Source organism: Salvia hispanica, chromosome 1, assembly GCF_023119035.1.
Source record: "Salvia hispanica cultivar TCC Black 2014 chromosome 1, UniMelb_Shisp_WGS_1.0, whole genome shotgun sequence".
Lineage (NCBI taxonomy): Eukaryota > Viridiplantae > Streptophyta > Magnoliopsida > Lamiales > Lamiaceae > Salvia > Salvia hispanica.
The window spans coordinates 17,040,951-17,053,970 of NC_062965.1; the positions used below are offsets into that span (position 1 = coordinate 17,040,951).

At 37.5% G+C, this 13,020-nt stretch overlaps 2 protein-coding genes across 2 annotated transcripts in view; one reads left to right on the forward strand and one right to left on the reverse strand.

Moving 5' to 3' along the window:
- The window catches only part of LOC125188575 (protein FAR1-RELATED SEQUENCE 5-like), an 8,758-nt gene extending 4,085 nt beyond the window's left edge, over positions 1-4,673 (reverse strand). Inside the window, exons 1-4 of the mRNA XM_048085513.1 lie at positions 3,773-4,673; positions 1,610-2,342; positions 912-1,344; positions 27-822 (exon numbers count right to left, since the gene is read on the reverse strand). Of these exons, the coding sequence (XP_047941470.1) occupies positions 27-822; positions 912-1,344; positions 1,610-2,342; positions 3,773-3,863 (2,053 nt within the window). The 5' untranslated portion in view covers positions 3,864-4,673. The remainder of the gene's footprint in view (positions 1-26; positions 823-911; positions 1,345-1,609; positions 2,343-3,772) is intronic.
- LOC125206674 lies at positions 4,670-6,176 on the forward strand. The gene is made up of 2 exons (XM_048105917.1): positions 4,670-5,398; positions 5,957-6,176. The coding sequence occupies exons 1-2, from the start codon at positions 4,708-4,710 to the stop codon at positions 5,992-5,994; spliced, it is 729 nt and encodes a 242-aa protein (XP_047961874.1). The 5' UTR covers positions 4,670-4,707; the 3' UTR covers positions 5,995-6,176.
- The last annotated feature ends 6,844 nt before the right edge of the window (positions 6,177-13,020 follow it).

The following is a 13,020-nucleotide window of genomic DNA, read 5'->3' on the forward strand; positions in this document are numbered from 1 at the left end:
ATCAGGTGGATGAACTTCTATTTCACTAGGGACTTCTGAGCCATGAAAATCCTCAATCATCTGTCTCTTTTCACTTATAGACAATACATTTCCCTCACCAAGTACTTCTTTTTTCCCTTCAGCCATAATATGTCTAAATGCACGAATTTTATCACCATCTCCCTCTATAAGCCGTGTGATATCATAAAAAACTGCATGCATATCCCTGTATTCCTGCTTCGTGTCATCCACAACAATAAATGACTCAATATTATCATCAAAACCAAAATGCACAGGCTTGACAAATTTAGATTTCAACCAGCGTCCTCCATGTAACTCATCAGGGACTAACTTCAATTTTTTGTTTCTCAAGATCCAAAATATGTGACTGCAAACGAGCCCAAGCCTCTCAAACATCTTACAACCACATGCATATGAATCACAAGAAATTGAGTATGAAACTGTCCAGTTCTTTGAGAACTTATCATTCAACACATAAATCTCATTCTCACCAACGGTTGACACTGTCACCATGGTGACATTATCGACTGCTTCCTCAATCTCACTCTGAATTAGATTGAAACCACTGTCACTGTAAATTGTTGATGCATGCTTCTCAAGAGCCGAATTTGTTTTCAAAGTTGGAATTGTGTTAAAATCCAAGTATTCAAGCCTATTATTGTTGCTCCTTTGACCATCCAATGCATTGTTGTAATACATAAGAAATTCAACAAGATTAGATTGAGACTTGGAGTACCTCTTGAAGAATATGTTCTGAGATTCAGATATAGATGTGGTCTTTATCAGTGAACTCATTGGAAAATCCCTAAAATATGCAGGAACCTGTAGTTCATCAAGTAATAAAAATACTTCATTTAATGGCTAATATACTTCAGCAGACAGAAAATATGTTTCCAAAGGAGGATACGTACCCAATATTTTCGTGAGTCAAACATAGAGGTAAACCACTCATTGTCCTTAAGCCCATATTTTTCCATTACATTATTCCAGGATTCTTCAAATTCTTCAGGCTCTATCAACTCAGACCAAACACAACTATTTAACTCCTTTTTCAAATCTTCATTGCCAAGTTGACTCTTTGGTAACTTTTCCACAACTTTAAACATGATGTGCCACATGCACCATCGATGTCTTGTATCAACAAGGACTCTTTCCACAGCAACCTTCATTCCCAAATCCTGATCAGTAATGATCAATTTTGGTGCAGAACCCATGCATTTGACAAAACGTTCAAACAACCATGAGAAAGAATCGGCATTTTCCTTAGATAATAAGCCTGCACCAAATGTTACATGTCTTCCATGGTTGTCTTTTCCTGTGAACGGTGCAAATATCATGCAGTACCTGCATTAAATCAATTCATCAAAAAGATTCAGTAAATGTTATGCAGTACATGAATTATAAGTTAGTTCATTCTGTTTGGTAAATACTTCATCTTGTCGGAGTTTTACTACATTCAACTAAGAATTCTAAATAATTATGCACTCACTTCATTCCAGTAGACTATTAATTCATTATTGACAGTTACTAGTACCTAAAGTAAATGTTTCATGCATATGCAAGTTGATCACATCAATAATCATTTTACTATAAACAACATACTTCATACCTGTTAGTTGAATAGGTTGTGTCAAACGATACTATATCACCGTAGAGATGGAAATTCTTCTTAGCAATGGGATCACACCAGAAAAGACGAGTGAGCCTATCTTTGGAGTTCACCTCAAAATCATAAGTGAATGCCGGACAATTCTCCTTCTTTCGGCTCATTTCATTAAGTATCATCTGTGCATCTGCCCCACGAGTAAATGCTCTCAAGTCGCGCCTATAATTTCGAACTTCTACAACCGTACACCCAACGTAATCCATCCCACCAAGAACCTCATTCAGCAACTTAAAAGTCAACGTAGGACCTATGTTTGCACTTGCACAATCTAATATAAATTTCTGATGCATTAGATCAATGTTGCGATTCAGCCTCATGAATCGCCTATGGCGTCCCTCAACCATATCATGATTATGTTTTTCTTCAAACTGTTTGACAACATAACCAATTCCCTTACAAAACTTAATCCCAATTTTAGACTTGCAAAAACACTTCCTAGAAGAACGTCTGCGTTTTGACTCATGCCCTTGCATTTTATTTTTCTTCTCACCTTCTCTACTGCACACAACATATAACCATGTGACAAGATCCCCCTCCTTCTTTGATCCATGTTTACGAGTGTCAAACCCAACATGCCGTGCATACTTATTATAGAACTCAGTAGCATCATCAAGTTTAGGAAAAATCTGTCCTACATAGGGCTTTAGTTGGGATGGACAGTCAGGTAGGTATGACACTGATATAAAACATGCAAACTACTGTCAGTGGAAAATTAAAACAAACAATTTATGTCTACAAATTTAGTTCATTATAACAACAGTTTAGTTCATTTAGTTGTTTTATTACTTCATTATAACAACAATTTAGTCGAATTAATGGCATATTTTAATGTGCAAACAACAAATCAGTTAAAGATGTTACTTCATTATAATATTTTATTAATTCATTTTAACAGTGATTTAGTTCATTATTATGAATTATTACTTCATTTTAACAGTGATTTAGTTCATTATTATGAATTATTACTTCATTTTAACAGTGATTTAGTTCATTATTATGAATTATTACTTCATTTTAGTAATAAAACCTAACTGTATAAACAAATCAATGATATTACTTCATTATCATAATTTATTACTTCATCTTATCAGTTTATTACTTCATTAAAAAGAATATGTAGTTCATTTTAATGTGCAAACAAGTCAGCATATACACTACAATAATATCAGCATTTAATATTCAATAAGAACATAAGTTCAGTTTTAATGGTTATTACTTCAGGATAACTTAACTTTACTTCATTATAACAACAATTTAGTCGAATTGATGGCATACTTTAATATGCAAACAACACATCAGTTAAAGATGTTACTTCATGATAATATTTTATTAATTCATTTTAACAGTGATTTACTTCATTATTATGAATTATTACTTCATTTTAGTAATAAAACCTACTGTATAAACAGATCATTTATATTACTTCATTATCATAACTTATTACTTCATTTTATGAATTCAATACTTCATACTACCTAGATTATAATTAAAAGGAAAACAGATCATTTATATTACAGAATCTTATCAGTTTATTACTTCATTCTCATGTTTTATTACTTCGTTTTGGTAATAAACCTAACTGTATAAACAAATCAATGATATTACTTCATTATCATAATTTATTACTTCATCTTATCAATTAATTACTTCATTAAAAAGAATATGTAGTTCATTTTAATGTGCAAACAAGTCAGCATATATACTACAATAATATCAACATTTAATATTCAATAAGAACAAAAGTTCAGTTTTACTGATTATTACTCAGGATAACTTAACTTTACTTCATTATGAGTACAAATCGCATATACACTACAATAATATCAGCATTTAATATTCAACAAGAACAAAAGTTCAGTTTTACTTGTTATTAGTTCGGGATAACCAAAGTGTAGTTCATCATGAGTACAAATCGCATATACACTACAAACATGACAAAAATTTGTTTTACTTCATTAGTTTTAAGCTCATGGATCAGCGTTCCAACGTTGCAACGTAGTTTTTAGCTCATTTTTCCGACCATTTACTTCGTTATTAATATGATTACACTACAAACATAAAAAACATCAAAAATAACACATTACTCAATTGGAAAAAGTCATGAACCTTCAACCGTGGTATTATCTGATTCTGGCTCTAAATCTGAATCTGAATCCGTATCAAAAAGAGATCCTCCTGGATTAGTAAGATCGTCCATAATCGATCCAACATTGTTCGATGTAGATCCAGTTGAAGTAGATCCTGTTAGAATATAGAGGAAAATGGTAGTTCCTAGGAGTATACCATTTATGATATCATGAGTCCCAAGTACGTAGAGTTCCTATGCTCATTTATTGTGTAAGTTCAAGAGTCTCCTCCACCCCTATAAATACATGGGTGTAGGATATTCACAATAACAAGTTGAAAACAAATTCCCTATAATGTCTAATGCTTCTTCCTTCTCGGTTATCCAAAACAATATGGAATCAGAGCAGGTTGAGCAATAAGAACTCAGAATATAACATCATCATTATCCACCCACATACAAATCTCCAACCCTTAGCCAAAAGGCAGAAGCCTGCATCCATCAGAAAGATACAATGTCAGAATCTGAAAATGAGAGCAAGAGTTCTATGGTGAACTTCTCAACAGACGACATTGCCATGAAGTTTGCGGAGTTTCTCCAAAACCTCCAAACCTCCACGCCAATCACCCAACGTCAGACAACGGTGAATACGGACAACCTCGGTGAGGTAGTCGTCTCAACCAAGTTATCGGGAGACAACTACCCGCTATGGGCGAACTTGATCAAACGTGCGATTGGAAGAAAGGGTTTAACATCCCATATCTCGAAGGGCTCATAACCACCGGCAGAAACAGATCCCAACCACGAGACATGGCAAAAACTGGATCATTGTGTATTTGGATGGATCATCAACAACATAGAGCCCGAGCTCGTGAATGAAGTATCGCAATATGAACTGTGGGAAGGCCTAGCCGTGACATACGACAACGGAGGGGATTCTCTCCAAGTTTACGATTTACACAGAAAAGCGAGTAACATGAAGCAGGGCGAACTGACCCTCGAGCAACTGTGGCATCGACTCCAGAATATCTGGATGTCGATTGATCGAAGAAAACCGAATCCGATGAAGTATGCAGAGGACATTACCATCTACAACATAGAGAGGCAAGAGACAAGGCTGTTCCAATTCTTGATGGCCCTTAATGATAACTACGAAGCAACCCGGAAGGAGATCCTAAAAATGGACCCTCTGTCCTCGGTGAAAAACGCCTACGCCACCGTCCGACGTGAAGCCACAAACGAAGGGGTGCTCAAACCAGTCAAAACTCAAGGAAACCCAGCAGACGAAGGCATTGGAGCAGGGCTAGCAATTCGCGGCGGCGGACGGAGCGGGCTGACTCCACAACGAGAAGATGACCGGCGCTACGAGGATGACAAAAACAAATTAGTCTGTACACACTGCGGTGGAAGAAAACACACCAAGGAACAATGCTTCCTCATCGTCGGCTATCCCGATTGGTGGGAGGAGATGAAGCGAAAACGGGCAAATTGGAACGGCAACAATCGAGGAGGTAGAGGGAACGGCGACCACCGCAATCGGGCTGCCGGCGCTGCTAATTTAGCTGGTAGCACCGGCTGCTCCACCGCCGGAAGAAATGAAGCTGGAGGGTCAGGGAGTGCAGCGGCGCAGATTGGAGATGAAATCGCGTCTGCTAGCGTTGTGAAAGGTAAAGAGGGGTTTGATTTTAAATTAAACCCCTCAGCTTCACCTTTACTACATTCCAGTCCCTCTGATTTCGAAATATTTGGAAACAATACCCCATTCTCTTTTTTTGTGATCCCCAAACAAAGTGAAATCCGATATTGACCCATTTACTCCCATATCATTGGAAAAAGGCCCCTAGACTCTAGGAAATTTGAAATTGACCCTGAAATAAATTGCAAAAATAGGTTTCAAATTCTAGAAAATTTTCCTACAGCCTGTAGTATATCCGGATCTTCATATAAAGATAAGGATTGGATTTTTGATTGTGGGGCAACCGACACTATGTCATTTGATGAATCTGATTTTACTGGGATGACCAAACCTCACAAGAAATACGTCCAAACTGCCAATGGGGAATTTCTCACTGTCCAAGGAACTGGAACCATTAATATTTCACCAGCTCTGAAAATCTCGAATTGCCTATATGTCCCAACCTTGTCCCATAAGTTAATCTGTCAGTCATGCCACGAAAGAACTGAATTGCACCTTACTAATGCAACCATCTTTTTGCATGTTGCAGGATATTCAGACGGGGATGATTGTTGGGCGTGGCACTGAGCGACGTGGCCTCTACTATGTGGATGAGGTAGCTCAACAGAGTACTGCGATGCTGACTCACGGATCCACATACAGACAGGCTTGGCTATGGCATCGTCGATTAGGTCACCCGTCGCTAGGTTATCTTAAAGTTCTATTTCCTAGTTTTGATAAAATCGCTCGTATGGATTGTGATACTTGTTTTTTGGCCAAGAGTCATCGACATTCTTTTAAGGCTAATAATACCCGTGTGGATCAAGTTTTTTCTCTTATTCATTCTGATGTGTGGGGACCAGCTCCAATTATGGGCGGTCAAGGGTTTAGATATTTTGTGTTATTTATCGATGATTGTTCACGCATGACATGGATATATTTCATGAAGTCTAAGTCAGAAGTTTTTGATAAATTTGTTCTATTCTATACTTTTGTTCAAACCCAGTATAAGAAAAATATACAAATCCTTAGGTCTGATAATGGGGGGGAGTATGTCAATGCCCAAATGCAACAATTCTTTGTTAAAAATGGCCTTGTACATCAAACCACTTGCCCTCACACACCTGAGCAAAACGGGGTAGCAGAACGAAAGAATAGGAAACTTCTTGAAATGACCAGAGCCCATCTTATAGAATCCAAAGTCCCAAAGTCCTTTTGGCCAGAAGCCTTAGCCACCTCTGTCTATACTCTAAACCGTTTACCCACTAAAGGCCTTGAAAAAAAATCTCCCATTCAGGTCTTATCTACCTACACAAAAATACCTCTTCCACTCACACTTGAGCCTAGAATCTTTGGATGCTCTACTTTTATTCATATACCAAAACACGAAAGGTCTAAATTCTCTCCATGTGCTGTGAAAGGTGTCTTTGTTGGATATGCACAACAACAAAAAGGTTATCGGTGCTACGACCCCAAAGCTAAACGCATGTTTATCACAATGAACTGTGATTTCGTAGAAAACGAGTATTTTTATCACCAACTTAGCATTCAGGGGGAGGAAAATCAAACAAAAAACTCGAGTGACCCGCTAAGTTTTCTTCCTAATCTCATCACCAGTCCTATGCCAAGTCCTGATCCTGAAGTGGATTCAACAGAGAAGGTTAGCTCTACCACCGAGCAGGCCTCAAACACTCCAGCAGAGCCCGCTGAGCCTAGTGACGAGGCCCCAACATCCCTGACTGATTATCCTAAGGTAAGGGATTATGACCTAAGTGAATTGGATGTTATTGAGACTAACATTGATTGTAGAATGGAAACTAGCCAAGGTGAGCCAGAAACTTCAAGACAACCTGTCCTTCCTTCACGAATTAACAGAGGAGTGCCCCCAAAACGGTACACCCCAGATTGGAAGGGAAGAAAAGCCCGCTATCCCATTGCCTACTCTATGACTGCCCAGATAACTGAAATGGCACGAGCATTTGAAGCTGCCTTATATAAGGATGAAATACCAAACTCAGTAGAGGAAGCAATGAAGCACAAACACTGGAGAGAAGCTATGAAGAAAGAGATGGACGCCCTCCTGAAGAACAACACTTGGGAGAAGTGTACATTGCCAGAAGGAAAGAAACCAGTTGGGTGCAGGTGGATCTTCACAATCAAACGACGAGCTGATGGATCAATTGAGAGGTACAAAGCTAGACTGGTCGCAAAGGGATACACTCAGACCTATGGAGTGGACTATGCTGAGACCTTCTCACCGGTGGCAAAAATGAGTACAGTCAGAATCCTACTTTCAGTCGCTGCAAATCAGAATTGGCCGCTCCACCAATTTGATGTCACCAATGCCTTCCTCCATGGTGAATTGAAGAAGGAAGAAGAAGTTTACATGGAGGTTCCCCCTGGATACTCGGACGATTTTGCATCTGGACAAGTCTGTCGCTTAAAGAAAACCCTATATGGCCTGAAACAGTCCCCAAGAGTATGATTTGGAAGATTCTGCCAAGCAATGGAGAAGTATGGCTACCAGCAAAGTAACTCGGACCACACTTTGTTCATCAAGAAAGTAGGTAACAAAGTAACTTGTCTTCTTATCTACGTGGATGACATGATTATTACAGGAAATGATACAGAAGAAATCAAGGAGCTGAGAGCGAACTTGTTTAACGAGTTTGAAATGAAGGATCTAGGTGCACTAAAATACTTTCTTGGAATTGAGGTCCTAAGATCTAAAAAGGGTATATTTCTACGACAAAAGAAATATGTTCTTGATCTTCTGACAGAAACTGGCCTACTTGACTGCAAACCAGCTGAGACGCCCATGACACAGAATCATGGCCTGAAGATAGAAGCAGGAGCACAAGCCACAGATAGAGAACGTTATCAACGTTTGGTGGGGAAGCTAATCTATCTAGCTCATACCAGACCGGACATAGCTTATGCTGTTGGAGTAATAAGCCAGTTTATGCATAACCCACAGGAGGAACACATGAATGCAGCAATGAGGGTAGTAAGATACCTAAAGGGCACAGTAGGATATGGAGTTTTGCTAAAAAGTGAAGGGCACTTGGAAGTCTCGGGGTACACTGATGCTGATTGGGCGAGTAATCCGATTGACCGAAAATCTACTGTCGGATACTTCACCTTTATAGGTGATAACCTTGTCACTTGGAGAAGCAAGAAACAGAAAGTTGTGGCACTTTCTAGTGCCGAAGCAGAATTTCGAGGCGTCAAGAGTGGAGTCACCGAACTCCTATGGATACGAAGACTGTTGACAGAGATTGGCTTTCCACCAACTCAGAAAAGCAAATTGTTCTGCGACAATAAGGCAGCAATCAGCATTGCAGAAAATCCTGTCCAGCATGATCGAACAAAACATGTGGAGATTGATCGTCACTTCATAAAGGAGAAAATTGAGAAGGGAATCATTGAGCTACCCTTCGTCCGATCAGAAGACCAACTTGCAGATATTCTAACCAAAACAGTCAACTCAAGGATGTTTGAAGATGTACTGGACAAGCTAAGCATCGGAGATGCCGTCACTTAGCTTGAGGGGGAGTGTTAGAATATAGAGGAAAATGGTAGTTCCTAGGAGTATACCACTTATGATTTCATGAGTCCCAAGTACGTAGAGTTCCTATGCTCATTTATTGTGTAAGTTCAAGAGTCTCCTCCACCCCTATAAATACATGGGTGTAGGATATTCACAATAACAAGTTGAAAACAAATTCCCTATAATGTCTAATGCTTCTTCCCTCTCGGTTATCCAAAACAATAGATCCTAATCCGTCTTCAACCGCGAAATTTGTTGATGTAGATCCTAATCCGTCAATATTCTCCATGAGAGTCAGAATATTGCCAAATTGAAGCAAAACGCGACGGTGAATCAAAGGCAGATCGTGAATTAAAGTAGAACGCGATCCTGAATTGAAGAATCGTGGAAGGAAGATTGAGGAAGATTGTAGAAGAACTTGATTGAAGAATTGAACGCGATCGACGAATTGAAGAACTTGATTGAAGATCGTGGACGGCAGATCGTGAATTGAACGAGAATTGAACGAAAATTGAAGGAGAATTGAAGGAGAACGACGAATTGCGATTGAGATGAGGAGAACGACGAAACGCAATTGAGATGAAGAGAATAGGTTTTGCATGTTAAAAATTAATTTCCTAAAATACCCCTCAACAAGTTTTAATTGAATAAAATTTAAAATAAATTGTAAATTAATCCTAGCCACAAGATTAAGAAAATGGAAGGCCCTAATTTGGTCTCTAGTTCGGCCCTTAAGAATGGTTCGACATTGATCACAACTCTATATATATATATATATATGGTCCTATTCTAATGCTTATAGCACTCTAATCCAAAATCAAGACTAAATCTCCATCCTTGGATTTTAAAATGAGTGGATGAGATTAAAGCTCACAAATCTCAATACATAGTAGACAAAATATCAACAAAAGGGTAATATCGTCATTATGTTATCATATGATAATTTTCGTGGGTGTTTTTTTATATCAACATTGTGTATTACAAATATCAACAATATGACATTAGAATATCAATACAAGGACAAGAAAATATCAACACATTTTTATTGAGATTGGACATGCATATTATTGAGATTTTGCCTACAATATATTGAGATTTTTTGTTGCATTTGTTGATAAAAGCTGCTTATCAACATGTACGAAAATTGAAATATAATTTATCAAATTTCATCACCTGAACATCGTCGGAACATATGCAATTGAGATCTCGTTGGAATCCTTATTAAATTATCTTTAATTTGATATATTTTTTGCGAAAAAATAATTTAAATTGAGAGAGTTACGTAAATTTAAAGATTTGATATGATTTATGACCAAGTTGTGTCTAGGGTTGAGGTTTGGGTTGAAAAGTCAAACTCGTTGAGTATATGACGTGGCTTATGAATATTTGAATTAAAGGTGAAATTATGTGGTGAATTATTTGTTTAAGGATGAGTGAGATTTTTAGGATATTTCCATAAATACTATAACCACATTTTATTTTTGAAATTATCGAACCCCTTCACATTTATTGGAGAAAAATCCTATTTTCCGGATTTAATTTATTTCTTTGGATATATATCCAAATTAAATCCAAAACCTAATTATTCTCTATTTCTTAATGAGAAAAATCGACACCCTAATTATTCTAGGTGATTTTCGAAAATCACCTATTTTTGGGAAGGAGGAATTATTTTATTTGTTTAAATTGATCCCTTATTGGTTTCCTTCCTTACCTAAAATTAAATATTCTAGCAAATCTTACCATACCTCAAGGAGATTTTGCCATATCTTATTTTAGTTAATATTCAAATCTATTCCTTATGGGAGAAACCCCATAATACACGCCTATTACCTTTTCCAATGGGAGGATTTTTATTTTATTTTGCTCCGTGATATTTTATTCTACTCCGAAAAATATACCAAACAAAATCTTGGCTAAATAAAAGCCATAGATTTCGAAAATTTCCATGCCTTGAACCCTAGCTCATTTTTTTTTATTTCTTCTTCTCTACTCCACAATATTTGTTTTATTTAATTGTGGAGAATCAAATCTTTCCAAATATTTTATTTAATTACCTAAAGATTTTATTGAACCCTATAAATAGGAGAAAAACCTAACCCTAGCCCCCAAAAGAAATCACCCCCCACCCCCAAATACACGCCTCCCTCTCTTCTCTCTCTCTCTCTCTCAATTTACTTCTATAATTCTTCATCTTTTGAGAAGAGTTAGAGTTTGAGCCTCAAGATTTTTGAAGAATCAAGTCTCTACTTTGTTTCTACCGTTCGTTTTGACAAGAAAAGGTACCTACATATTAATCTCTCTTCATCTAACCGATTAATCGGTATTCTTGAACCCCCCATGCATCTAGATTGAGTGAAAGTGGGTTAAATGGTATATGGAAAATATGTGTGCGTGTATGTATGTGTGTGCGTGCGTGTGTGTGTGTGTGACACGTGAACGACCCTCATGTGTGACATAAGTTGATGATAGATCTAGGATTGTTGAGTGAATAAACATATATGATGAATATGACTTGGTTTGAATGATAAACGTAAACTGGATCGGTGGGAAAAAGGGGAAGCGTTGAGACATGCATGATTTAGGAGTTGATGTTGAAACTGATTCGTGATATGTGCCTATGTGATTAAAAGGTGAAACCTCGGTTGCGAAGCCGGATAACGAAAGAGAGAAACGTACTTGAAATCTAAGCAGTCGAGGTGGGCTTTATTCTTAAACTCTTTTATGTTGCAAATTTATGAATGTGGAGAGATAAGGGTGGTTTAAACTGTTATGCCATGCCTGTGATTATTTGTGATGATGTTGTGCGCCTGATGCCCAGTTTGAGAGTTCGCTCCATTGGGCTATAGGGCTATGGATATGTATAAACGAATTCGGGTCTGAGTAGGGCCGCAAACCCTACCAGGCTAGTGTACACGGTGGGATCGGGAGCCGTTCTTGCTAGTCGGCCGGTCTCGTGGGCGAAAAGTGTGGCCACACTTTCGTCGCACCATGGAAATGTTGTGATTGTGGAAATTGATGAGAAAAGTGGGGAGTTGTTTGACTGGCCAGTCTATGAAAATATTTTTGTGATACTCGATGATATTTATTTTGATAATTGTAAAACTCGAGTTCACTATGGTAAGGGTGGCATAACTAATAAAATATTTTGGCAACGAGTTCACTGGGTATTTCAAAATACTCAGCCCTGCATGTGTTTTCCTTATGTGCAGGTTGTATGGAGACGAGCGATGGCGGGTGTTGAGCACATTAATAAAATAAGATGGATAGTTTGAACTTCGAGTGTAGTTGTGTCTTCATACATGGCTTCACTTTCTCTTGGTCGCTTCCGCTGAATTTTTGAAACTTATTAGTATTATTTGGCTATTTTGAACTTGTTCCCTTTGGTTTAGAAGATTGAGACATGTTGTGGTTTTTTTGTTGAATTTATGTTGAACCCTTGATTTTTTATCATAGTTTATGGTATCTACTCTTCATTGATTTTCTAAGTTAAACTGTTGACTTGTTGCTTTGATAATTCGTTTAATACCTTGGTCAAATCTCTTAAATGAAACCCTAGCCTTTTTTTTTATTGCTTTCAAGTCCGTCTTGGTGGCAGTCGCCGTATTTATTATACCCTAGAAATTCGGACTGTTACACGTGCCTTTTTTCCATATGGTCTCATGAGATTCGCGTCTCAAATTCATGTACTGGTCTGTGTACTCGTGATTGTAACAAAGCACATGTACATTTGGAGGTAGCTAAGTGAAACTATGAGAAATCATAGAATGTCATATTCCATGCATCAGTTTTTATTGTGATACTATTATACATAATAAATTATTAAAATATTTTGGACTTGGTTGCGCCAGAGGTGGAAATATATGACAGTTTTTAGTTTATGGAAATAGAAATTGAGAAATGTAATATAAAAGAAATCTCGTCGTAATTAATGTGGGCACAAAATGAAATCTCCTCGTAATTAATGTGGGGCACAAAATGGCCAAGTGTAAACATCAGTCTAGTGTGCGTTCATACAGTAAATTTTGTCTTATTTTAAGCTCTAAAACTACTACAGTACTATG